General features: G+C 43.1%; 1 protein-coding gene and 1 long non-coding RNA gene across 2 annotated transcripts in view; one reads left to right on the top strand and one right to left on the bottom strand.

Moving 5' to 3' along the window:
• LOC129819974 (SH3 and cysteine-rich domain-containing protein 2-like) overlaps nucleotides 1–20,714 on the bottom strand; it is a 50,003-nt gene extending 29,289 nt beyond the window's left edge. The window contains exon 1 of the mRNA XM_055876761.1: nucleotides 20,171–20,714. Coding sequence (XP_055732736.1) covers nucleotides 20,171–20,260 — 90 coding nt within the window. The 5' untranslated portion in view covers nucleotides 20,261–20,714. The remainder of the gene's footprint in view (nucleotides 1–20,170) is intronic.
• Nucleotides 7,020–8,650, top strand: LOC129820037 (uncharacterized). The gene is made up of 2 exons (XR_008754146.1): nucleotides 7,020–7,614; nucleotides 7,729–8,650. It is a non-coding gene; the product is annotated as an uncharacterized LOC129820037 (long non-coding RNA).
• Nucleotides 20,715–25,756: the final 5,042 nt, after the last annotated feature.

Genomic DNA, 25,756 nt, shown 5'->3' with positions numbered 1-25,756 from the left:
AAGTATTGTATGACATCACATGTTTTATGTATGTGTTTGCATATGTACAATCATTTTAATTAAACCTTCCCTTCATCCTCTCGTTATAGTAGTACATCTGCATATTTCCGCAGGCCTATGTAAATAACGACCATTATGCACCACTGACAGCACACCTACAGTAAGTGCCTCAGTAGACACACTTGTGAGTGCATCCCACTGGGCTAATCACTATAGTAGGTTTACATTATTCAGCAATCTCAATTTAATTCCACGCCTCTTAGGTTCGGGCTACATGGATCTCATATCAATATGCAAAGGCCAGGTTAAGTGCCTTGGCTTCTCCCATTGTCCCAAACTGCCGCAGTGGGTGCCAGCTGTGAACAGAAGGGCCCTGTGACAGGTTTGGGTCTCATGGGTGTTTTTCACACCTTACACCATTAGTCCTACCAAAATGACTGCATGAAGCATCTGACTCATAACTGTTGTATTCGACACTCAAACATCAGGGGCTGAAAGGTGTGTGTGTGTGTGTGTGGTGGTAGGGGTGTGTGTGTGTGTGTGTGTGTGTGTGTGTGTGTGTGTGTGTGTGTGTGTGTGTGTACGCGGGGGAGTGAATGTGTGTGTATAGTGTGAGACTGTGCGTGTATATGTGTGAACTTTTTTGTGTGTGATTAGGCCTGTGTAAGTGTGAGACTGTTTGTGTGTGTATGTGTGTGTGTGTGTGTGTGTACTTTACTGTGTGTGTGGGTGTTTGTGTTTGTGAGTAGCCTATTTCCATGCCAGGAGGGTAAATGGCGACTTCCCAAATGTGCTCCTCTGCTCCTTGTCTCTTACCACATGTCTCCCTGAATTTGAAAGGAACAAAAGCAGACCCTGGGGGACGCCAACCCTCTTCAATTGCAGCAGTCTCTCCCTCATGTGCTGTTGCATCAATTCATAGTTCAAAAAAACACAGACCCCTCTCTCTCTGAACAACTGGCTGCTCAATTAGCGTAAAAGAGAGAAAGAGGGAGCAGGACAGAGTGTGTGTGAGAGAGAGAGAGAGAGAGAGAGGGGGGGGTGAGAGAAACCCTTGCTTTTGAAATCCCAAACAATGCACAGAGCCTTTTTTCCTCCCTCTGACAGACAGATAGACAGATAGACAGATGGTAAAGACAGAGGCAGAGAAGACATTGTGGCCTTGTTCTTCTTCAGCTGTTTGAAGATGAGCAGTCCACAGAGGGTTGTTTGGCGGCGAGCTAAAAATAGCGTGTTGTGAGATGCATAGATAAATTAATGATTAGGGTTACGGAGGCGTTCACACGGCATGCCTCAGAATAACGGTAAGGTATCGAGCACAAAAGAACTACCTGCTTCTGTTAGGCCTACAGTACACATTAGATTTCTTGTCGACTTCCTGTTTCTCACACTACTTAGTTCAACTCTTGTACCCCAAAATATAAGTTTGTTTTGCTCCTTTGTTTGTAAACAAAACAATTGTAAACAAACACTGTATGGCCTCAAAACATGGTTAAACTATAATTTTGATAACATGGATGGTCAGTCCAGGGCTGCGTTCAGTACGAGAAAACGTACTGGAACGTTCAATTCAACAGAAACGGGGCTGTACTGAACGACCAGCTGATTAACGGGGAGGGGTTGGGTTATGGAACGCTGTCAGCATGGCCGCTGCCCTTTAAATGCGTCACTCATTGCTTCAAGCCACACCCCGCCACACCACCAAACGGATCAAAAATACCTCAAAAGTCTGTTCCAGAGCGTACAAATTTTGGGGAAATGTGGGGAAACATGTAGTTGAGTACAAACCGTTCTGCAACGTAGCAAACATTCAATCGAACTGAATGCACCCTGAATGCACCCTTTGTATCCATAGCTCTATCCATGAATTTGAGAGTGGGTACATTTCTCTAGCCCCATCTCAGCTTTTTACCAAAACAGCTTGGTTTCTTGCAACTGAGTTGCTTCTTGATTGATTCCTGAAACAGCCACCAGCAACTAATAAGCAACTTATCTGCAGCTCGGTTGCACGCAGTTGCAAAAATGTCAACTTTGTGCAATTAGTTGCAAGCTGGCCCTTGGATGTACACAGAGAGCTAATATTAAACATATGCATGTCAATCTCTCCTGGCTCAAAGTGGAGGAGAGATTGACTTAATCACTACTTGTATTTATGAGCGGTATTGACATGTTGAGTGGACCGAGCTGTCTGTTTGAGCTGCTGGAGCACAGCTCGGACACACACATACTATTACATTAAACATGTTTTCCTTGGAGTAACAACTAATCATTAACCAAAGATCTTGTCACTGTTAGATTTACCTCTGCTAGCCTGAGTGCCAGTCTGTTTGTGCTATCATGCCAACTCTTTGGCTGGATTTCAATTCGATCATGCTTTGTCAGCTATGCACATTTAAAGGCAACGTTTTCGTGTTCGCTGCGTTGGTCGGTTGAATGGAGCATGGCCTTTTTTACCCCACAAGACATGCCACAAGAGGTCTCTTCACAGTCCCCAAGTTCAGAACAGACTATGGGAGGCGCACAGTACTACATAGAGCCATGACTACATGGAACTCTATTCCACATCAAGTAACTGATGCAAGCGGTAAAATTTGCTTTAAAAAACAGATGAAAATACACCTTATGGAACAGCAGGGACTGTGAAGCAACCCAAACATAGACACAGACACATACATACACACACGATAACATACGCACTATACACACACGTACACATGGATTTAGTACTGTAGATACGTGGTAGTGGTGGAGTAGGGACCTGAGGTCACACAGCGTGTTGTGAAATCAGTGAATGTATTGTAATGTTTTTAAAACTGTATAAACTGCCTTAATTCTGCTGTACCCCAGGAAGAGTAGCTGCTGGGGATCCTTAATAAATACAAATACAAAGCAACTGCCAATCAAAACAAATGCTGTTGTCACATGATCCATTCGAAGGTTGAGAACTCCGACCAAGTTGTCATGTCAACACAGCTGTCAGTGCTGCGGGAACCACGATGATTGATAGAATTGTTAATAGAATGGCTAGTAAAGGTTTATGTACATGGTTTGGCAGTCAATAAATGTACTGTTCAAAGTGAACCTAAACCTCTCACTGACCAGTTTCAACTTAAATTATTTACCATGAACTAGCTTAATTAGTTGCTAGCTTGGATAGCTCATTGCTAGCTAGCTGTGTTGGTGTTGGCAATGTCATTTTGGCTAGCTAGCTAAATTGTACAGGCTGCATTGTGTTTATATCCATGCTGTTACAATAACCAAACAGTTGGAAAAACAAATAATTTGTGAAACCATTATGTAATGCAGCAGATGACATGGGGTATAGAATCCTCAAACAATATGACAGAAGGTGCTTGAATTTGATTGTCTGTTGCATGCAATTCTAATCGCGTTTGATTTGCTTTTTATGTAACAGCAAAGTTGCTTGAGATGATGATGTCACTTGCAACCTGCAACTAAGATGTTGCTTTGTGTAACTCCAGCCTTATTGTGCAAACTGCATATTGCCCCTTTAAGTACACTCAACTTATTATACTGAGTTGACTAAACTTTTCATCCTAAAAGTACAGAGAACTAAGCCATAGTCCTGCCAGCAAATTTAAAACATTTAAATATATTTGTGCACCAAGAAACAAACAACACGGTAAAAAAAAGTGCCAACAGTGGTGTTGTTTAGTAACACTGGAGCCATATACATATTTTAGGGGAGATAATTGTCAAATGATGTATTATGCAAATGTATGTTTTATACAAGAGCTTAGGGTGAAGATATCATTGCGATAGAAGTGAAAGAAATCAATGGCCACCCACTGTCAGTTTAATCGGTTGCTCTCAGGCCTCACTTTTAGCTTTGCGCGTAAACTGTCTGGCTTTTCTGGGGGTGGTAGGTATTTTTAGCCTAATTTAGCCTATTTTAGCCTAACTAGCCAACACTCCACGTGCTTGAGTGCTTTGGTCTGAGTGTATGTATGTGTGAAGAGGAGCTAGCTATATGTAGCATCTCTAAATCCTGCCTAAGCAGCTTTAGCAATTAGCATGAGGTGGTAGATGTCTGTACATGTCATCATTGGGCTAGCATAGCTATTCATTAGGGCTGGGAATTGCCAGGGACCTCACGATACGATATTATCACGATACTTAGGTACCGATACGATATGTACTGTGATTCTCGTGACTCTCACTATTCTATATGTATTGCTATTTGATACTGTGATTTTATTGCGATTTGATGTTCCAAACATATTGCTCACCATATGTCTGCTGCAGCGGGACAAGAGAGAACCACGAGAAAACTAGTTTTGATCAGTCAGGGAAATAAAAGTGCTGAAAAAAAAATTCCCTCCCTATTTAAAAAGAAGTTTAGGGAAAAATCTATGAAGGAAAAATACTGCCGTTTTGGTGCAGGTACAACCAACTAGTGCAAAAATAATATTTTGCGATAGTCAAACTGATACGATGCGACATATCATCAAAAAGATAGGTTTCGATATGTAGCTGTATCTATTCTTTCCCCCATCACTACTACTCATGTCCCCTTTCATTGTTAGTACCTTGCAGGGGTGTTGGCGTATAAGGGCAGCGCAGCATCTGTTTATGGACGTATTTCCTGTCATTATCAGGAAGTAAGGTGTTTTTGTTTTTTAAAGATATTTTGACTGTTAGCTGTCGCAAATGCACTGTCATTGAGAAGGTTGGCTAGCCTCACAGGCTATACTGTACTTTTCTATTTCATACTGTACATTGCATTAATAACCTTATATTGTACTGTTATGTGAAATGAGATTATTGTTATAAATCAAATCAAATTTTGCTTACTTACAAGCCCTTAACCAACAATGCAGTTTTAAGAAAAATACCTTAAAAAAATAAGAAATAAAAGTAACAAATAATTAAAGAGCAGCAATAAAATAACAATAGCGAGGCTATATACAGGGGGTACCGGTACAGAGTCAATGTGCGGGGGCACCGGTTAGTCGAGGTAATTTGTATATGTAGGTGGAGTTATTAAAGTGACTATGCATAAATAATAACATAGAGGTTCAGCAGCGGAAAGGAGGGGGGGGGAGGGGGGCAGTGCATATTGTCTGGGTAGCCATTTGATTAGATGTTCAGGAGTCTTATGGCTTGGGGCTATTTATTTTTAACCTTTATTCAACTAGGCAAGTCAGTTAAAAACAAATTGTTATTTACAATGACGGCCTATCGGTCGCCTCTTGCACTGAGATGCAGTGCCTTAGACCGCTGCGCCACTCGGGAGCCCTGGGGGTAGAAGCTTTTAGAAGCCTCTTGGACCTAGACTTGCCGTGCGGTAGCAGAGAGAACAGTCTATGACTAGGGTGGCTGGAGGCCTTCCTCTGACACCGCCTGGTATAGAGGTCCTGGATGACAGGAAGCTTGGCCCCAGTGATGTACTGGGCCGAACGCAATACCCTCTGTAGTGCCTTGCGGTCGGAGGCCAAGCAGTTGCCATACCAGGCAGTGATGCAACCCATCAGGAAGCTCTCAATGGTGCAGCTATAGAACCTTTTGAGGATCTGAGGATGCCAAATCTTTTCAGTCTCCTGAAGGGGAATAGGTTTTGTCGTGCCCTCTTCACGACTGTCTTGGTGTGGAAGAGAGGAGTGGAAGAGAGGAGTTGACGTATAAGGGCTTTACAGCATTTGTTTATAGAAGTTCTTCCTGTCGTCATCAGAGAAAAAAAGATCAATACCAACCCTGATCTTATGGTTATATGTAAGCCAATCAAAACACACCACAGAGGCAGTCTACGGCGGTCACACTGAGGCTTTGTGAGACTGATGGTTGGGTTAAGAAATATTATATATGGACAACCTACCACTTTTACTCACACACACACACACACACACACACACACACACACACACACACACACACACACACACACACACACACACACACACACACACACACACACACACACACACACACACACACACACACACACACACACACACGCACACACACACCTTAAGGTTTTTGTCTGTTTACGCTTTCCTGACTCTCAAAAAACACATATTTAATAAGAATACTGATCAAATCAAATGTTATTGGTCACATACACATGGTTAGCAGATGTTATTGCGAGTGTAGCGAAATGCTTGCGCTTCTAGTTCCGACAGTGCAGCAATATCTAACATGTAATCTAACAATTCCGCAACAACTACCTAACACACACAAATCTAAGTAAAGGAATGGAATAAGAATATATTTAAATATATGATCAGCATACATCGTTAGTCACAAGGTTACTCTCTTTTCACCATCTTTGATCACAGCATCATCAGCTCTAGTATCCTTAAAGGGATAGTTACACCCAAATTAAAGTTTTGGGGACATAAAGTGTCGAAAAATGCTTATATCAAGGATATTGTCTTGCAAAAAAGGGTTGTCCAGCTAAACAAAATTAAAGCATGAATTGCTGTCTTACCTTGTCGATGGACTGCTTACAGGCTAGGAAAACAAATATGGCCGTTTGTAATTTGGGTGAACGATCCATTTGAATAAGATTCCATGATCTATTCTTAAAGCAGACTATTACAGTTTTTTACGATTGCTGACACACTACAATTTAACTTTTCCCACAATCAGCAAAACCTTACACTCAAGGAGCAAAACACAAGGCTAGATTTGCACAACTCTATTTACAAAACATTACACACAGTGATTTGCAAAACACTAAACACACTTGTATACATCAGACACAGAAGTATATCATGATCTCACTTCCTTGCAATTCAAAAGCACTGACTGTCAAATTACCACACCTATGAGCCAATCTGTTAAACACAGTCATCAGGTGCACAAACACATGATAGCTAAATTGTAAACACACCAATCAGGTTTAAGCACTATAAAAATGCAGGAGGTAGGTTCACCTGCCTTCAACCAAAATGGAAGGAGTCAGAAGAAGAGTGAGGGTGAGAGGAGGAGTACACAGAGAAGGAGGTAGAGGAAGAGGCAGAGTCAGAGGCAGTGGCAGAGTCAAAGATCGAGGAAGACCTGAAGCAGGAGGAGAATGTGCACAAAGAAGAAGAGGACCAAACTTATCAAATGACATTCGTGCAACACTAGTGGACCATGTTGTGAACCACGGATTGACGCTGAGGGAGGCTGGACTGAGAGTACAGCCAAATCTTAGCAGATATACAGTGGCATCTGTCATAATGTCACTTTCCGACAGGAAAACAGGTAAAAGAAGATCTGTCTACAGTTACAGTAATCAGCCGCTTATTGTATGCACCATATCCGCACTTGTGATACCCCTTCCTGTGACATTGTACAGTAAGTTACATGTATTATTCTCTACATAGGATTGAGGGTCGGGAACGACAAGGAGGAAGGGGGCCCATATTCACGCAAGAACAAGAGAGAGAGATAATAGACATGGTTTTGGCCAATAATGCTATCGGGCTCAGAGAACTACAAGCCAACATTATCGGTGACCATGCCATTTTCAATAATGTCCATCAGGTCTCTCAGTCAACACTGGCACGCATCCTGAAAAGACATCAGGTTCAAATGAAACAACTTTATCGAGTGCCTTTTGAGCGGAATTCAGAGAGGGTCAAACGGCTGCGGCATGAGTATGTGGAGGTTTGTATTGTTCACTTTAGCACTGTGATGTTGCATACTGCACACATGACTTTTTTTACACTGTATACTAGACCTATCCTGAACTACACAATCTTGTCTTTCACTGTATTTCAGGGAGTTTTGCAGATGGATGCTGAGGAAATCCTGCATGAATTCATATACTGTATACTGATGAGGCAGGGTTCAACCTCACAAAAGCAAGAAGGCGAGGCAGAAATATCATTGGCCACAGGGCTATAATCAATGTCCCAGGGCAACGTGGGGATAACATCACCCTTTGCGCTGCCATTTCACAGCATGGGGTTGTCCTCCGTCATGCCAAAATGGGCCTTTACAACACACCTCACATTCTCACATTTTTGGACCGATTGCACCACATCGTCACAGTAGGTAATGAAATGCACCAGATGCAATACACGGTCTTCTGGGACAATGTGTCATTCCACCGCTCTGCTTTGGTCCAGAACTGGTTTCAACACCATCCACAGTTGACAGTACTATACCTTCCACCATACTCTCCGTTTCTAAACCCTATCGAAGAGTTTTTCTCTGCATGGCGGTGGAAGGTTTACGATCTCCAGCCCCAGGCTCAGGTACCCCTCATTCAGGCCATAGAGGACGCCTGTGACCAAGTCGACGGCGCAGCTGTGCAAGGATGGATTCGACATTCAAGACGGTTCTTCCCGCGTTGTCTTGCTAATGACGATATTGCTTGTGATGTTGATGAAATTCTCTGGCCAGATCCAGCTAGGCGAAGAGATAATGTATAGTATGTTTACTGTAGTATTTTCTGTACAATATTGTCAGTTTTTTTCTGATTATTTTTTATGTTTGTTGTTGTTGTTATTTACTGTAATTGTAACCTGTACTGGATACAGTATTTTAAGTTTGTCTGTTGTTTGCTGAGCTAACAGTGTTATGCACACTACTGTAGTAGCATGAAAACTGGGACATGTTTTGTTGTGATTCTCCATGTTGACATGTTGACTGATTTGGGTATATGGAGAGAAATAAATGATATTTTCCTCAGTCTGCAGCGTTGGTCTTGTGTAGTGTTTGTATAGTTGCACTTTCTCTGTGTACTTCATTTACACTACTCTAATCACTGACAATTAGACTTGCTAAAAGTGTTTTAGGTTAGCAACAGCAGTGTGTAACTGGTTCAAAAAGATTGAAGTCATATGAAATGTGTGTGTTTCGTATGGTAACAAAATGTTATTTTTATGAAGTCATGTATAGTTTTGACAAAAGTGTTCCATTTTGCAAATGATCTGAAGTGTTGTGCTACTTTGGTGTAGGGTTGTGCTAAGTGTGTGTAGTGTTTTGACAAACCGGGCCCTGTTTTCAAAATTGTGCTTAAACAATTGAAAAAAACTGTGATAGGTTATCTTGATAATGTTACGCTATGCAGATACGTAGTACACATTGATCCAGAGCAAACTGTTTGCAATTACTATCCCATATCTCGGGAAGGCCTTGATTTCTTAAATATTCCAAATAGCATCAGGGGTGTGAGCGTGTGAGTGTGGTGTGTGTGTGTGAGTGTGCATGTGCTAATCCTAAATGACATCAAGATGAATATATCAAGAATGTAATTGCAACAGTAAAAGGTCATCAGTGTCAGCACACTCTTGTTCTCTTCTTCTCCAACTGTGACTTTTCTGGGTCAGAACTTTGTGGAGCTCAATCAAGGGTATTAGAAGGATCATCATTCGGAGTGTTATAAATGATCAGTTCGTGGCCCTGGGTTGGTCTAGCTAATGATAAGCGTTGCCTCCTCCTTCATCCTTCTGTATTCTCTTGTCGCTTTTCCATCTCTTTCTCTCTCTCTCTCTTTCTCTCTCTTTCTCTCTCCACTCTTTGTCACGCCCTGACCATAGAGAGCCATTGTTTCTCTATGGTGTAGTAGGTCAGGGCGTGACTAGGGGGTGGTCTAGTATATCTATGTCTATGTTGTGTTCTAGTTTCTTTTTCTATGTTGGTGTTTTGTATGATTCCCAACTAGAGGCAGCTGGTAATCGTTGTCTCTAATTGGGGATCATATTTAAGTAGTTATTTTTCCCACCTGTGTTTGTGGGATCTTGTTAATGTGTAGTTGCCCGTTAGCACGTCATTGTCTTCACGTTTCGTTCATTCTTTATTGTTTTGTGCATTTCAGTAAATAAACATGTGGAAACCATATCGCGCTGCACCATGGTCCGATAATTCTTTCGACGAACGTGACACTCTTGCTCTCAGTCTTTCTTTCTCTTTCTACCCTTGCTCTCTCTCTACGTCTCTCTCTCTCTCCACCTATGCTTTCTCTCTCTCTCTGTCTCACTTTCTCTTTTCCTTTCTCTCTCTAACCTTGCTTTCTCTCTCTCTCCCCCCATCTGTTCTCTGTACAGACAACATTTTTATTTAAAGGTCAGCAGGTCACTCAGTTTGGCAAGCTGTGTGTGTGTAAACAAACACGGACGCACGCACTCTCACAAACACTTGCCTAAACCAAAGTTAGCACACCAATATAGACAGTCATGCTTACACACACACATACACACACACACACGCGCGCGCACATGCAAATTCACACACACACACGCACATGCAAATTCACACACATTTGCTATGATTGCTACTTCCGTAGTGCCTCCATAGTAGTATAATGTGCTGTGAATGATGTAACCTTTACACTGTGGAATGACTGTTTGTGGAGGCACAGTCAAGAAACCAAAACACAGATGACACGTCTCTCTCACTTCCTTGCTCTCTTCTTTCACTCTTGCTTGTGTTCTATCACTCCCATCTCTCTCTAGTCTTCACTCTTCTCTCTCTGTCCTATCTCTATTTCTGTCCCTCTTGCTTCCTTGCTATTTTTTCCAGCACTCTATCCCCCCTGTCTTGGCACGGGCACTGCCCCTGGCACGCTACCCTGCCCGTAATCACACCTCTAACCTGCCAAGCGCTCAGCCAGCCATCACCACCCAATCAATGTCCATAGAGACAAAGGGGGGCGGAAACAGAGGGGAGGGGGAGGGGGGGGGGGGGGACATTCAAAGGAGAGGGAACATCAAATGTGGAGAAGTGTATAGGGAAGGAGACAAGAATGAATCGAAGAGAAAACAGAGTGGGTGAGGAGAGAGTTCCGAGAAAATGTTCATACGAAAGCGAACAGAGGGAGAGAGGGAAACAAGATAATGATGCAAGGAGAGGGGTGCAACATTAAAGAGGCAGAGAAGGGAGAGACAGATGAAGAGTGCGTGCAGGATAGATAGAGAGCACAGGAGGTTGCTGGCACCTTAATTGGGGAGGATGGGCTCGTGGTAATGGCTGGAGCGGAATAAGTGGAATGGTATCAAACACATGGTTTCTATGTGTTTGATGCTATTCCATTTGCCCCTTTCCAGCCATTATTATGAGCCCTCCTCCCCTCAGCAGCCTCCACGGATAGAGAGAGCGCAGTATCATAATTTCCCCCCCATAAATGTGCGTTCCCACTAGGCAGACACTGGTTGAATCAACGTAGTTTCAACGTCAGTTCAATGAAATTACGTTGAACCAACGTGGAATAGATGTTGAATGGACATCTGTGCCCAGTAGTGTTAATTGAAAAACTGATGGGCCATGTAACGAGGCTCTGTACTCTTCTGCACTATTTAATTCAACACTACCTCTTTATATCCAGTGTTTCCCCTATTGATTAATTTCCAAGAAGGGGCACAAAGACCCCCATAATCAACATCTAGAGGCACTTTAACAATTTTTTGGGGCAAATGAAACCAATCAATGCAAAAGTGATTTTGGCAGAGAGGGAAACGTAGTTCTATTTCAGAGCTGTAGGCAAAGGTGGCCCACTCCACCTTTACAATGACAGGGGAATCACTGCTCCATACCCCTTTGATTAGGACTCAAACCACTTGAGTGGAATCGTTATATTTATTTTATTTATTTAACCAGGCAAGTCAGTTAAGAACAAATTCTTATTTTCCAATGACAGCCTACCTCGGCCAAACCCGGATAATATTTGGGCCACTGCGCCACTCGGGAGACTATCAACCTCACCCATTAGTCTTACCTCCCCCTTAGAAACCTCCCCCAGCAGGGAGGTAGAGGGGGTAAAAGGGCCAAAATCATTTGTTTCAGAGAACATAGCTGTCACTGCACCCCAAAGGAGGAGAGGGTCACTTAGCAGAGCGCTGAGACCAGCGGTCCCATTTAAGACTATGACAAATTCTCCCAGAGCCATTTGAAATTGGAGTGGAGAGGGACAGCGAGAGTGGAGCGAGGAGAGAGACACAATACGAGAAAGAGGGATGATACACCACATGTTCTCCTGGCCGTTATTCATTGAGACTCCTCTAACCGGTTGGAAATGGGCCTTTGGCTGCCAGTGTGAGTGAAACACGGGACACCCTTTGTTTTCCCCATGTCTTGTTGAGCCAGCGACCCACTGAGTTATGACCCAGCTGGTGGCCAGACAAAGAAAACATCTGTTACCTGATTGAGTCATAAATTCTCAGGTGACGGTCGAGGACCGAGTCCGCCCTCCCTGGTTGAAATGTACCGTAGCTCATCCTTTTTAACCCTTGTGTGTATGTGTATGCTAGGTGACTGGTGTGTGTGTGTGTTTCTATGATCAATCAAAAAAGGTACATTGCGCACAGAGATACTTTTGGTTGAAATAATTAGGGCCCATGGGAAAGGAGAAGTCCAAAAAAACATCGTTAACACAAACATTTTGTTTAACAAATACATCTTGATGGCAGTCTCAGTTTGCATATAGATCATTCACAACCTCATGTTGGGTGTGGCCAGTTGGGTTCAATCCTGGGTTTCCTGCATTCCTGTGTTAGACGCCTAAGCTAAAGCCTTGGTAAGTGTTCAAGTACAAAACAATGTCACTCGTCACACAAGTGTGATTCAGCGAACCACCTCCATTCATACAACCTCTAGTACATGGTGTGCCTGTCTAGAGTTCTGGAGAGTAATGGGAGCTGGAGCTCACGTGTGCCCAGGCACAAAGTTCCACCACTGTGATAAAAACAAACTCTCAGGGAACTACATCCAGACTGTCTCTGGAGCACTGTCCCTGTCAGTGCACATTCCATCACACACACTCACAGACACACACGCATGCATGCGCACACACACTGTGAGTATTACAGAACTCATATGGCAGGCAAAAACCTGAGAAGTTCCACAGCCAGCTCCGTTCCATCTCTCAACTGAAGTCAATGTAATTCTCCGGTTGGAACGTTATTCAAGATGTATGTTAACAACATTCTTAAGATTGATTCAATACATCGTTTGACATGTTTCTACTGACTGTTACGGAACCTTTGGACATTTCATCACGTTTTAGTGAACGCGCTTTGTGACTTTGGAATTTTTTACCAAACGCGCTATCCAAAGTAGCTAATTGGACATAAATAACGGACATTATCGAACAAATCAAGCATTTATTGTGGACCTGAGATTCCTGGGAGTGCATTCTGATGAAGATCATCAAAGGTAAGGGAATATTTATCATGTAATTTCTGGTTTCTGTTGACTCCAACATGGCGGCTAATTAGACTCTTGTTCTGAGCTCCATCTCAGATTATTGCATGGTTTGCTTTTTCCGTAAAGTTTTTTTGAAATCTGACACAGCGGTTGCATTAAGGAGAGGTATATCTATAATTCCATGTGTATAACTTGTATTATCATCTACATTTATGATGAGTATTTCTGTTGAAACGATGTGGCTATGCACTATCACTGGATGTTTTTGGAACTAGTGAATGTAACGTGCCAATGTAAACTCAGATTTGTTAATATAAATATGAACTTTATCAAACAAAACATGCATGTATTGTGTAACATGAAGTCCAATGAGTGTCATCCGATGAAGATCATCAAAGGTTAGTGATTCATTGTAGCTATATTTCTGCTTTTTGTGACTGCTATCTTTCGCTGGAAAAATGGCTGTGCTTATTGTGGTTTGGTGTGACCTAACATAATCGTTTGTAGTGCTTTCGCTGAAAAGCATATTGGGAATTGGACACTTTGGTGGGATTAACAACAAGATTACCTTTAAAATGGTATAAGAAACATGTATGTCTGAGGAATTTTAATTATGAGATTTCTGTTGTTTTGAATTTGGCGCCCTGCACTTTCACTGGCTGTTGTCATATCTTCCCGTTACTGGGATTGCGGCCATGAATTAACCAACAATGCAGTTTTAAGAAAACAGAGTTAAGAAAATATTTACTAAGTAACACAGTAAAATAACAATAATGAGGCTATATACAGGGGGTACCGGTACCGAGTCAATGTGGAGGGGCACAGGTTAGTCGAGGTAATTTGTACATGTAGGTAGGGGTAAAGTAACTATGCAAAGATAATTAACAGTGAGTAGCATCAGTGTAAAACAAAGGGGAAGGTGTCAATGCAAATAGTCCTGGTGGCCATTTGATTAACTGGGGGTAGAACCTGTTAATTAGCTTTTTGGACCTAGACTTGGCGCTCTGGTACTGCTTGCCATGCGGTGGCAGAGAGAACCTTCCTCTGACATCGCCTAGTATATATACATCCTGGATGGCAGGAAGCTTGGCCCCAGTTTTGTACTGGGCCGTACGCACTACCCTATGTAGCGCCTTACGGTCGGTTGCTGAGCAGTTGCCATACCAGGCGGCGATGCAACTGGCCAGGATGCTCTAGAGGGTGCAGCTGTAGAACATTTTGAGGATCTGGGGACCTATGCCAAATCTTTTCAGTCTCCTGAAGGGGAAAAGGCATTGTCGTGCCCTCTTCATGACTGTCTTGGTGTGTTTGGACAATGATAGTTTGTTGGTGATGTGAACACCAAGGAACTTGAAACTCTCAACCCGCTCTACTACAGCCCCGTCGATGTGAATGGGAGCCTGTTCGGACCTCCTTTTCCTGTAGTCCACGATAATCTCCTTCATCTTGCTCACATTGAGGAAGAGGTTGTTGTCCTGGCACCATACTGCCAGGTCTCTGACCTCCTCCCTATAGGCTGTCTCATCGTTGTTGGTGATCAGGCCTACCACCGTTGTGTCGTCAGCAAATTTAATCATGGTGGTGGAGTCGTGCTTGGCCATGCAGTCGTGTGTGAACAGGGAGTAAAGAAGGGGACTAAGCACACACCCCTGAGGGGTCCCCGTGTTGAGGATCAGTGTGGCAGATGTGTTGTTGCCTACCCTTACCACCTGGGGGCGGTTCATCAGGAAGTCCAGGATCCAGTTGCAGAGGGAGGTGTTTAGTCCCAGGGTCCTTAGCTTAGTGATGAGCTTCGTGGGCACTATGGTGTTGAACGCTGAGCTGTGGTCAATGAACAGCATTCTCACATAGGTGTTCCTTTTGTCCAGGTGGGAAAGGGCAGTGTGGAGTGAAATTGAGATTGCATCATCTGTGGATCTGTTGGGGCGGTATGCGAATTGGAGTGGGTCTAGGGTTTCCGGGATCATGGTGTTGATGTGAGCCATGACCAGCCTTTCAAAGCACTTCATGGCTACCGACGTGAGTGCTATGGGGCGGTAGTCATTTAGGCAGGTTACCTTCGCTTTCTTGGGCACAGGGACTATGGTGGTCTGCTTGAAACATGTTGGTATTACAGACTTGGTCAGGGAGAGGTTGAAAATGTCAGTGAAGACACTTGCCAGTTGGTCAGCGCATGCTCAGGTACACGTTCTGGTAATCCGTCCGGCACCGCGGCCTTGTGAATGTTGAACTGTTTAAAGGTCTTGCTCACATCGGCTACGGACAGCGTGATCACACAGTCATACAGAACCGCTGGTGCTCTCCTGCTTGCTTCAGTGATGCTTGCCTCGAAGCAAGCATAAAAGGCCTTTTTTCCCATCTGGTAGGCTCAGGTCACTGGGCAGCTCGCAGCTGGTTTTCCCTTTGTAGTCCATAATAGTTTGCAAGCCCTGCCACATCTGATGATTTGCCTGTTTGACGCTTTACCTGTTTGATGGTTCGTCTGAGGGCATAGCGGGATTTCTTACAAGTGTACGGATTAGTGTCCCGCTCCTTGAAAGCGGATGCTCTACCCTTTAGCTCGGATGTTGCCTGTAATCCATGGCTTCTGGTTGGGATACAGTGCCTTGCAAATTATTCATCCCCCTTGGCGTTTTTCCTATTTTGTTGCATTACAACCTTTAATTTAAATGGATTTTTATGTGGATTTCATGTAATGGACATACACAAAATAGTCAAAATTGGTGAAGTGAAATGAAAAAAATGACTTGTTTCAAAGACTTCTAAAAACACAAAAACGGAAAAATGGTGCGTGCATATGTATTCACCCCCTTTGCTATGAAGCCCCTAAAGAAGATCTGGTGCAACCAATTACCTTCAGAAGTCACATAACTAGTTAAATAAAGTCCACGTGTGTGCAATCTATGTGTCACATGATCTGTCACATGACCTCAGTATATATACACGTGTCCTGAAAGGCCCCAGAGTCTGCAACACCACTAAGCATGAGGCACCACCAAGCACGCGGCACCATGAAAACCAAGGAGCTCTCCAAACAGGTCAGTGACAAAGTACAAATCAGGGTTGGGTTATAAAAAAAAATCAAAAACTTTGAACATTCCACGGACCATTACATCCATTATTAAAAAAGGCAAGGAATATGGCACCACAACAAACCTGCCAAGAGAGGGCCGCCCACCAAAACTCATAGACCAGGCAAGGGGGGCATTAATCAGAGAGGCAACAAAGAGAACAAAGATAACCCTGAAGGAGCTGCAAAGCTCCACAGCGGAGATTGGAGTGTTTGTCCATAGAACAACTTTAAGCAGTACACTCCACAGAGCTGGGCTTTACGGAAGAATGGCAAGAAAAAAGTTATTGCTTAAAGAAAAAAATAAGCAAACATGTTTGGTGTTTTCCAAAAGGCATGTGGTAGACTCCCCAAACATATGGAAGAAAATACAGAAGGTAAGAAGGTCAGATGAGACTAAAATTGAGCTTTTTGGCCATCAAGGAAAACGCTATGTCTGGTGCAAACCCAACACCTCTCATCACCTTGAGAACACCGACCCCACAGTGAAGCATGGTGGTGGCAGCATCATGCTGTGGGGATGTTTTTCATCAGCAGGGACTGGGAAACTGGTCAGAATTGAGGGAATGATGGCTGGCGCTAAATACAGGGAAATTCTTGAGGGAAACCTGTTTCAGTCTTCCAGCGATTTGAGACTGGGACGGAGGTTCACCTTCCAGCAGGACAATGACCCTAAGCATACTGCTAAAGCAACACTCAAGTGGCTTAAGGGGAAACATTTAAATGTCTTGGAATGGCCTAGTCAAAGCCCAGACCTCAATCCAATTGAGAATATGTGGTATGACTTAAATATTGATGTACACCAGCGGAACTCATCCAACTTGAAGGAGCTGGAGTAGTTTTGCCTTGAAGAATGGGCAAAAATCCCAGTGGCTAGATGTGCCAAGCTTATAGAGACCTACCCCAAGTGACTTGCAGCTGTAATTGCTGCAAAAGGTGGCTCTACAAAGTATTGACTTTGAATAGTTGAATAGTTATGCACGCTCAAGTTTTATTTTTTGGGGGGTTCTTATTTCTTGTTTGTTTCACAATAAAAAATATTTTGCATCTTCAAAGTGGTAGGCATGTTGTGTAAATCAAATGAAACAAACCCCCCCAAAATATATTTTAATTCCGGGTTGTAAGGCAACAAAATAGGAAAAATATCAAGGGGGTGAATAGTTTCGCAAGCCACTGTATGTACGTACATTCACTGTTGGGGAAGATGTAGTTGATGTACTTATTGATGAAGCCGGTGACTGAGGTGATATACTCCTCAATGCCATTGGATTAATCCCGGAACATATTCCAGTCCTGTAGTGTAGCATCCGCGTCATTTGACGACTTCCGTATTGAGCGAGTCACTGGTACTTCCCGCTTTAGTTTTTGCTTGTAAGTAGGAATCAGAAGGATAGAATCATGGTCAGATTTGCCAAATGGAGGGCGAGGGAGAGCTTTGTATGCGTCTCTGTGTGTGGAGTAAAGGTGGTCTAGAGTTTTTTTTTCTCTGGTTGCATTTGCCATGCTGGTAGAAATTAGGTAAAACAGATTTAAGTTTGCCTGCATTAAAGTCCCCAGCCACTAGGAGCGCCGCTTCTGGATGAGCATTTCCATGTTTGCTATTGGCCTTATATAGCTTATTGAATGTGGTCTTAGTGTCGGTTTATGGTGGTAAATAGATGGCTAAGAAAAATATAGATGAAAACTCTCTCGGTAGATAGTATGGTCTACAGCTCATCATGAGGTACTCTGCCTTAGGCGAGCAATACCTCAAGGCTACCTTAATATTAGACATCGCGCACCAGCTGTTATTGACAAATAGATTTCCTTTGGGTGGTGGACCATTCTTGATACACAAGTGAAACTGTTGAGCGTGAAAAACCCAGCAGCATTACAGTTCTTGACACACTCAAATCGGTATGCCTGGCACCAACAACCACACCCCGTTCAAAGGCACTTAAATATTTTGTCTTGCCCATACAACCTCTAAATGCCACACATACACAATCCATGTCTCAATTGTCTCAATGTTTAAAATCGTTCTTTAACCTGTCTTCTCCCCTTCGTCTACACTGCCTGAAGTGGATTTAACAAGTGACATCAATAAAGGATCATAGCTTTCACCTGGATTCAACTCATCAGTCTATGTCATGTTTTGTACACTCAGTGTACATACAGAAACAGACAAACAACACTCACACACATACATATACACACACCACACAAATCCAGTTGCAGAGTAGAAGGTTGTCAGGGCTCTGCAATCAATGAAAGTTTTGGATAGTGTTTTTTTTCTGTTGTGTGTGTGATAAGTTCTTTTTCGGGTTGATAGCCTTGGCTTGTTTCAATAGAAGTACCAACCATTTTGTAAACAATCTTCATTTTAAGAGACAGTAGAAAATGTAAGGATATTGTCAATTGCTTTTGTATCTTTCTTACTCGTTATCCAATTTTACATGTAGGCCTACCAAATGTATTATTCCCTATGTAGGCTACTTTTGTTGTTTTATATTACACTGTTTCATATACATTACACTCACCGGTCAGTTTATTAGGTACGCCATCCCGTTCATGAAAATGAATCGCTCCTACAGACAGTGAGTCACGTGGCCGTGGCTTGCTATATACAGCAGGCAGACAGGCATTGAGGCATTCAGTTACTGTTCGATTGAATGTTAAAATGGGTAAAACAAGTGACCTAAGCGACTTTGAGCGTGGTAAGATCGTCGGCGCCAGTCCCGCCGGATCCAGTGTCTCAGAAACGGTCGCCATCCTGGGCTTTTCACGCACCACAGTGTCTAGGGTTGACTGCGAATGGTGCGACAAACAAAAAACATCCAGTCAGCTGGAGTCCTGTGGGAGAAGACAGTTTGCTGATGAGAAAGGTCGGAAGAAAATGCCAAGAATCATGCACGCTAACAGGCGGGCCACAAACAGGCAAATCACGGCGCGGTACAACAGTGGTGTGCAGAATGACACAGCAGACGACCACACCGGGTTCCAGTCCTATCAACTAACAACAAGAAGAAGCGGCTCTAGGGAGCGTGATCATCAACACTGGACAATTGAGGAGTGGGAAAAAAATTGCCTGGTCCAACGATTGCGGTTGCGTCATGCTGATGGCAGAGTCAGCGTTTGGCGTGAGCAGCATGAGACCATGGACCCATCCTGCCTGGTGCCAACTGTACAGGCTCATGGTGCTGGTGTACTGGTGTGGGGAATGTTGATACCAATTGAGCAACGAACATTTCCGACACGTTTTATTATTCATGCCCCAGAGAATTCAGGCAGTTCTGGAGGCAAAGGGGAGTCCAAGCCGGTACTAGATGGGCGTACCTAATAACATTCTGTAATACGTTTTAATATGTCTATGCATTTTGGGATAAAAAAACAATGCTGCTTTATAAATACAATTTATTATTATTACAATTATGAATATTTGGATCTTGTAGATTTCATCCGGTGACATGTAGGTTCATCCCTCCTTAAGCTATAGTCTTCTCTCAAACAACTCTCAGAGTTCCGACTTCAGTGTGTTCAACACAACTGGGAACTTGGAAAATAACGAGCTCCAACTGGTAAATATTGTTTCGAACAGTCAGCCAACTCGGAATTGCAAGTCGGGAACTCGGAACTTTCAAGAGCCCCGCCTTTCCGACCTGAAGATCACTGATGTCATGATTTGACCTCGTTTTTCCCTCGAGTTCCCAGTTGTCTTGAAAGCACCATGACACTGTCATTTAAGGCTAGCTGCTAGCTGTCACTTTCGATACATGCTGTCACTTTTGCCGCCTGTGGTGTCACATCCCAGTTTTTCTCAATCATTTTGGGTTTCAAAAACAAATATAAATGCTTTGCATATAAAGGAAAAATGTAGTCTAAAAATGTTTAGGTATGGCTCATCAAGTCCTCATCATTTGATTCAGGCCATTAAACTGCATTGCATTTAAACTAATATCAGGCAACTTAAATCAACGTCTTTGCGTGCGCACCTGCAAGGCTTCAATGTAAAGCCGAATGTCTTACCTTTGATTCGGGCTGAATAGGCACAGTGCTCGGGCAACGATGGAGGTCCCGGTGTTGCGGTTCATTCTCCTTCTCATTGTTTTCCGTCATCTTTTGGCAGACAAGCAGCAGCTATTACAGTATACTGCCAAAATTGGATACCGTGGTTAAATTTGCTCTTGTAAAATACAACAAACGTCTAACGCGACCGTTATTCGTGGGTTATGAACTTGAAAGTATACGTAGGCTATAAAGGCTCATGCTTTTCACTTTTTCACAAGTCAAATCGAAGTAATTTACTCGATAACATTCCAGTGAATAAGGTATCTTGACGCGCAAAGCCACTCCGTCGCAAAAACAATATCCTCTCTCTTCCAAATAAAAAATCCTCGTATCACGTTTGGCTACTTTAAAACAATTGTAAATATCCACTAGTCAAAGCGTATTACATAGCCTTGTCTTTATCCGTGTATCTATTGATTAGCGCTGTCCACTGGTTCGCTCAGCTCCTGCCACACGCGCCTTTGCTAAAACTTTGATTTAGTGACAAGGTTGGCTCAACCTGATTGGTCTAACCTCCTTACACTATGCAAATGTTAGTGTAGTACCACGTCAGGACTGGATGAGAGTTGATGACGTTAGTAGACCTGGGCGGTGCTAGGGCGCAGGTGTACGTCTCTGAAGATGTTGATGGTAATGCAACAGCTTGCTAACATGTCTATTAATTTTCTTTCGGTTTATGGTTATGACTGCTTTTATGTTGGATGATGTTATTTCAAAGTGGAGTCGTAGGCTAGGTGGAACGTTGTGTTTCAGCACCATATGCCCGGGCAGGGTTTGACTCTTTCCTCGCGGTTCAGAACCATATTATAGCTGGACAGCGCCCCTTCCAAAGTAAATCCTGAAGGCACCTAGTCTCATGTTTCAGCACCATAGGTTTGGACAGCGCCTGGTCCTTTCCCCATGTTTCAAAATCATACGTTTGACAGTACTCAGACCCTATGTTTCAGCACCATATGCCATGGACAGAACCTGAACCTTAGAATAGCCAAATCACATTAAAACACAATGAAACACAATGAAAATCTTCAAAAAGATCAAATATACTTCCTCATAGTCAACTTTACCAGGTCAATCGACTGTAATAATCACTGGTTTTGCAAAAAAGCAGTACTTCTCACTTGCGAAGGCAAGCATCCCCCCTCTTCGAGTTTTTAAATATGCACCCACCCCATGACGCCGAGCTAAATATAGAAGCTATTGAATAGAACAAGGAGGATAGAGAGGCATATAATATTATTCACTTACAAAACCGCAATGCTGAAAACTCAGATGGGACAGCCAATGGCTACATAACCACAACAATTACTCATTTATCTAAAACACAGACAGTAGCTGATCACTTTTATGATAATGTCCTTGAAGTTGTAATTGGCACTGCGGTTCATGCACATGTATTCATTACTCATTCCCATGGGTTCTTAGTCACGTCTTGCCCAGTCTGTTACAGGAATAAAAACAGTATCACAGGGAAAAATATTAGGCCACAAAACGTGATCAGAGGTTGGTTGATTGTTTTTAGCTTTTGATTGACATAGTATAACTTAATTGTGTGTGTGTGTGTGTGTGTGTGTGTGTGTGTGTGTCTGTGTGTCTGTGTGTGTGTGTGTGTGTGTCTGTGTGTGTGTGTGTGTGCGTGCGTGCGTGCGTGCGTGCGTGCGTGCGTACGTACGTGCGTGTGTGCGTGATACATAATACATATCAAGTGTATTAGCTACTCTGTAACCTGAGTTTCATTCAGGGCATTTATGTTTGTCCGGATCATGTAGGTTGCATCTCAAATGGCACCCTATTCCCATAGGGTTCTGGTGAAAATAAAGTCCACTATGTAGGGAATAGTGTGCCATTTGGACTATCGACTGAAGTCAAATATACTAAGAGCTTTAATCACTACTTAGGGTGTAAGTGGATGAGTGAGGGTGAGGAGTGACAGAGAGAGAACATGGCTGTTACATAAAAAGGACATATTTTATAAATTGTGTGTAAGAGCATTTTTGGTCCCACTTAGAGTACGTACTCATCCTTGCTATACTATTCTATTCTCTCATGGCGCATTTCTCTCTCTCTCTCTCTCTCTCTCTCTCTCTCTCTCTCTCTCTCTCTCTCTCTCTCTCTCTCTATTTCTCTCTCTCTCTCTCTCATTGACACCACACCACACCATCCAGAGGAATCAGATAGAATGGAGATGTGTGGCTCGTGCTGTTATCAGGCAGGGTGGGGGCGACAGCTACAATTCGGACAAATGTCCACGTCTATTTCTCTCTCTTCTCCTTCCACTCCTGACAGTGCACGTGCGGCCCTCTCCTCTGTGTTTTTGTTTCCCGACTCTGCCTCCACAAACAGTCATCCCACAGTGTAAAGGTTACAACATTCGTAGCACACAGCAGGGCACAGAAGTAGCATTAGTGGTAAGCGTGTGTGTGTGTGTGTGTATGTGAGCTAGTGTGCATGCAAGCTAGAGTGTGCCCGAGTATGTGTGTGTGTCTCTTTCTAAGATCCAGAAGCTCTTCCACAGTAGGTAGAGAGCAAGGGGATAAGTCTCCTGGCTCAGGAACATAAGCAGGCTGAATGTCTGCCCCCCCCCCCCCTCAGCATAACACCGCACTCTCACTCTCTCTCGCCCCTTCTCTTCTCTTCACCGTTCTTTCTTTCCACCTCTCCATTTCACTCTCTCCCTTGGTCTTCACCTTTTTCTTTACAGCTTTCTCTCTCTCTCTCTCTCTCTCTCGCTCTCTCTTCTCCCCTCTCTCTCTTATTCCCTTCTGCTGCTCTGTCGTTTCTACTGAGTGCCAACTTTTTGTTTCTTAAATCTATTTTGGTACAAAAGAGCCGTCTTGCAACTGGAGGCTTGTGAGCAAATAGTGCTATCAGCCTTCTCGCTCTGCCGGGGGGGGGGGGGGGGGGGCTGTCTGCTCTGGTGTCTTTTTAGACTCAGCTCCGTGGCGTGTTATTTACAAGTGCTTCTGACGAGTGACCTCGTTTCACCGCCGTGTTCATTATTATCGCAAAAACGGAAATAGAAGAAACTTTTCGGCGTGATTTTGAGGAGAACGCTGTGGGGTGTGTTATGATGCGCCACGATGCCAAGAAAGGCTGGGCGGTAGCAATCACAGTGTGAGCGGTTCCTCACATCATTAGATAGGATGTGCATGAGCCACATAAGTGACTTTAAATAGAATCATCTGATTATATTTTCGATGTGATAAAGCGCGTTGATTCTTGAAGAATATACCTCCATGACAAAAAAAACCTCACACGGCTTAGTCAGTATCACTTTATCAAGCTTACGTATCAGAGCTCTGCGGCCAGAGAATGATATGAGGCCGATATAAGGCCTTTACAATCTCTTAAATGTAACTAAATGTAATTGAAAATGTAATCTGCATAATCCCCAAAAGGAATGATTTATCATGAGGGCCTTAAACAATTACTAGTAATGCTGCATACTCCAAGAAAGGTTCAAATCTCACCTTTCTGGTCATTTAAAAAAATAAATTGCTGAGGTGTAGTCATTTTTGAGGACACAAGCTCAAGTACACAGTACAAACATGATGAAAATATGAAGTGTTATATGATCCCTTTCCTATTCAACAAAACTGCATGAATAAGGCTTGAAAGTACATATTTTCTTCCAAATATAGTATAATCTATTTATAAAACGAATAAGCTATTAGAGTTCACCTTCCTTACTATAACTGTAAAATGCATATCTGTGAACGTCTCACAGAGCTCTAGCCTGGCTTACTGAACTTGTTAGAAACTCGCCTTTCATCGCACATTAATCTCATCCATCTATGACAAACAGAAAGTGTAAAATCTATGAATTCTTTTGGATTACTGGCTATAAATCGATCTCTGAATGTTCTACAGCGATGAAACCACTCTCTCCTGTTGTGTTACGATGTAAGGATTCCAGGCATATGCGTTGTTAGTGACTGTGACGTAGGGAGTCGGAAGAGCGAATTAAATGGTAAGGAAGGACATCCCAGCTTCAAGTAGTGTCGGATTTCACATCCTGCTTCACACATGCACAAGAGACATACTCCTGTGTCCGTGAGAATCAGGGCTCCAGCTCAACGCGAGCTAAGTATAGAAGCTGATGAATAGAACAAGGAGGATAGAGAGGCATATACTAATATTCACTCACAACACCGTAATGCTGAAAACTCAGATGGGACAGCCAATGGCTACATAACCACAACAATTACTCATTTATCTAAACACAGATAATAGCTGATCACTTTTATGATAACGTCCTTGAAGTTGTAATTGGCACTGCGGTTCATGCACATGTATTCATTACTCATTCCCATGGGTTCTTAGTCACGTCTTGCCCAGTCTGTTACAGGAATAAAAACAGTATCACAGGGAAAAATATTAGGCCACAATACGTGATCAGAGGTTGGTTGATTGTTTACCTGGCTAGCTTGCATTTCCACATTATATTCCAGAGGCACATTGAGGCCTAGCTTTTGAGTGACATAGTATAACTTAATTGTGCGTGTGTGTTATCCATTTCAATCTATGGCATCCACATAATGATTTATAAGCAAAAATGTCAGTCGGTGTCACGCCCTGACCTTAGAGATCCTTTTATGTCTCTATTTTGGTTTGGTCAGGGCGTGAGTTGGGGTGGGTATTCTATGTTCTATGTTGTGTATTTCTTTGTGTTTGGCTGGGTGTGGTTCTCAATCAGAGGCTCTGTCTCTGATTGAGAACCATACTTAGGTGGCCCTTTTTTCCACCTGTTTTTGTGGGAAGTTGACTTTGTTTAGGGCACTTTGCCTTTGTGCTTCACGGTTTGTTTTTGTAGTGTTTATTGTTTTGTTTGGCGTAATTTTTTGATTAAATAAAGAAAATGTACGCTCGGTACCTTGGTCCTCCTCCTTCAACAGCCGTGACAGTCGGAACCAGTACCAGAATCACACAGGTCCCCAAAAGAGGGGACTTTAAATATAAGAGGGACATAATTTCATTACTACCAATCACCTGCAACAAGCAACCTCAAATGTGTGATCACCTTTCCCGATTTTGAATAATATACCTTATAATGCCTTATGAGCCAAGTAAAACTGTCAGTCCTTACATCCACTGCTGTATATATGTTTTTAACAGTGGATACATTACCCCAGCCCTATCCCTCAGCTTACCAAACAAAGATGCCGGGTCAGGCTGTGGAAATGACAGATTGTGCCTTTAAGACATGTTTTCTAACATACTAAGATTACGAGCCTTCAGCTTGGCCATTGTTAGTTTAGGAGTGAAGTCAGTGGAAGAGCTTTATTTGTATCCTCTGTTGTTATGAAAGTCCCCCAATTGCTTGCTCTATCTCGGTCAAAGATTCACCTACTAATACATAAAATAAGACAAATCCCTGTATGATATAACGCACTTCCATTGAGTGTGCAAAAGACCTGTGGGTTTGTGTTAGTGTGCAAAATATCTCTGTGTGTGTTTGGACCTATGTGGACATGAAGTGTGCGTGTGCGTGTGTGTGTGTGTGCGCGTGTGTGCGCGCGTGTGTGATGTGTGTATGTGTGTGTGCAA

The sequence above is a fragment of the Salvelinus fontinalis genome, chromosome 1 (assembly GCF_029448725.1).
Source record: "Salvelinus fontinalis isolate EN_2023a chromosome 1, ASM2944872v1, whole genome shotgun sequence".
NCBI lineage: Eukaryota > Metazoa > Chordata > Actinopteri > Salmoniformes > Salmonidae > Salvelinus > Salvelinus fontinalis.
This window is presented reverse-complemented; position numbering and strand designations above follow the sequence as displayed.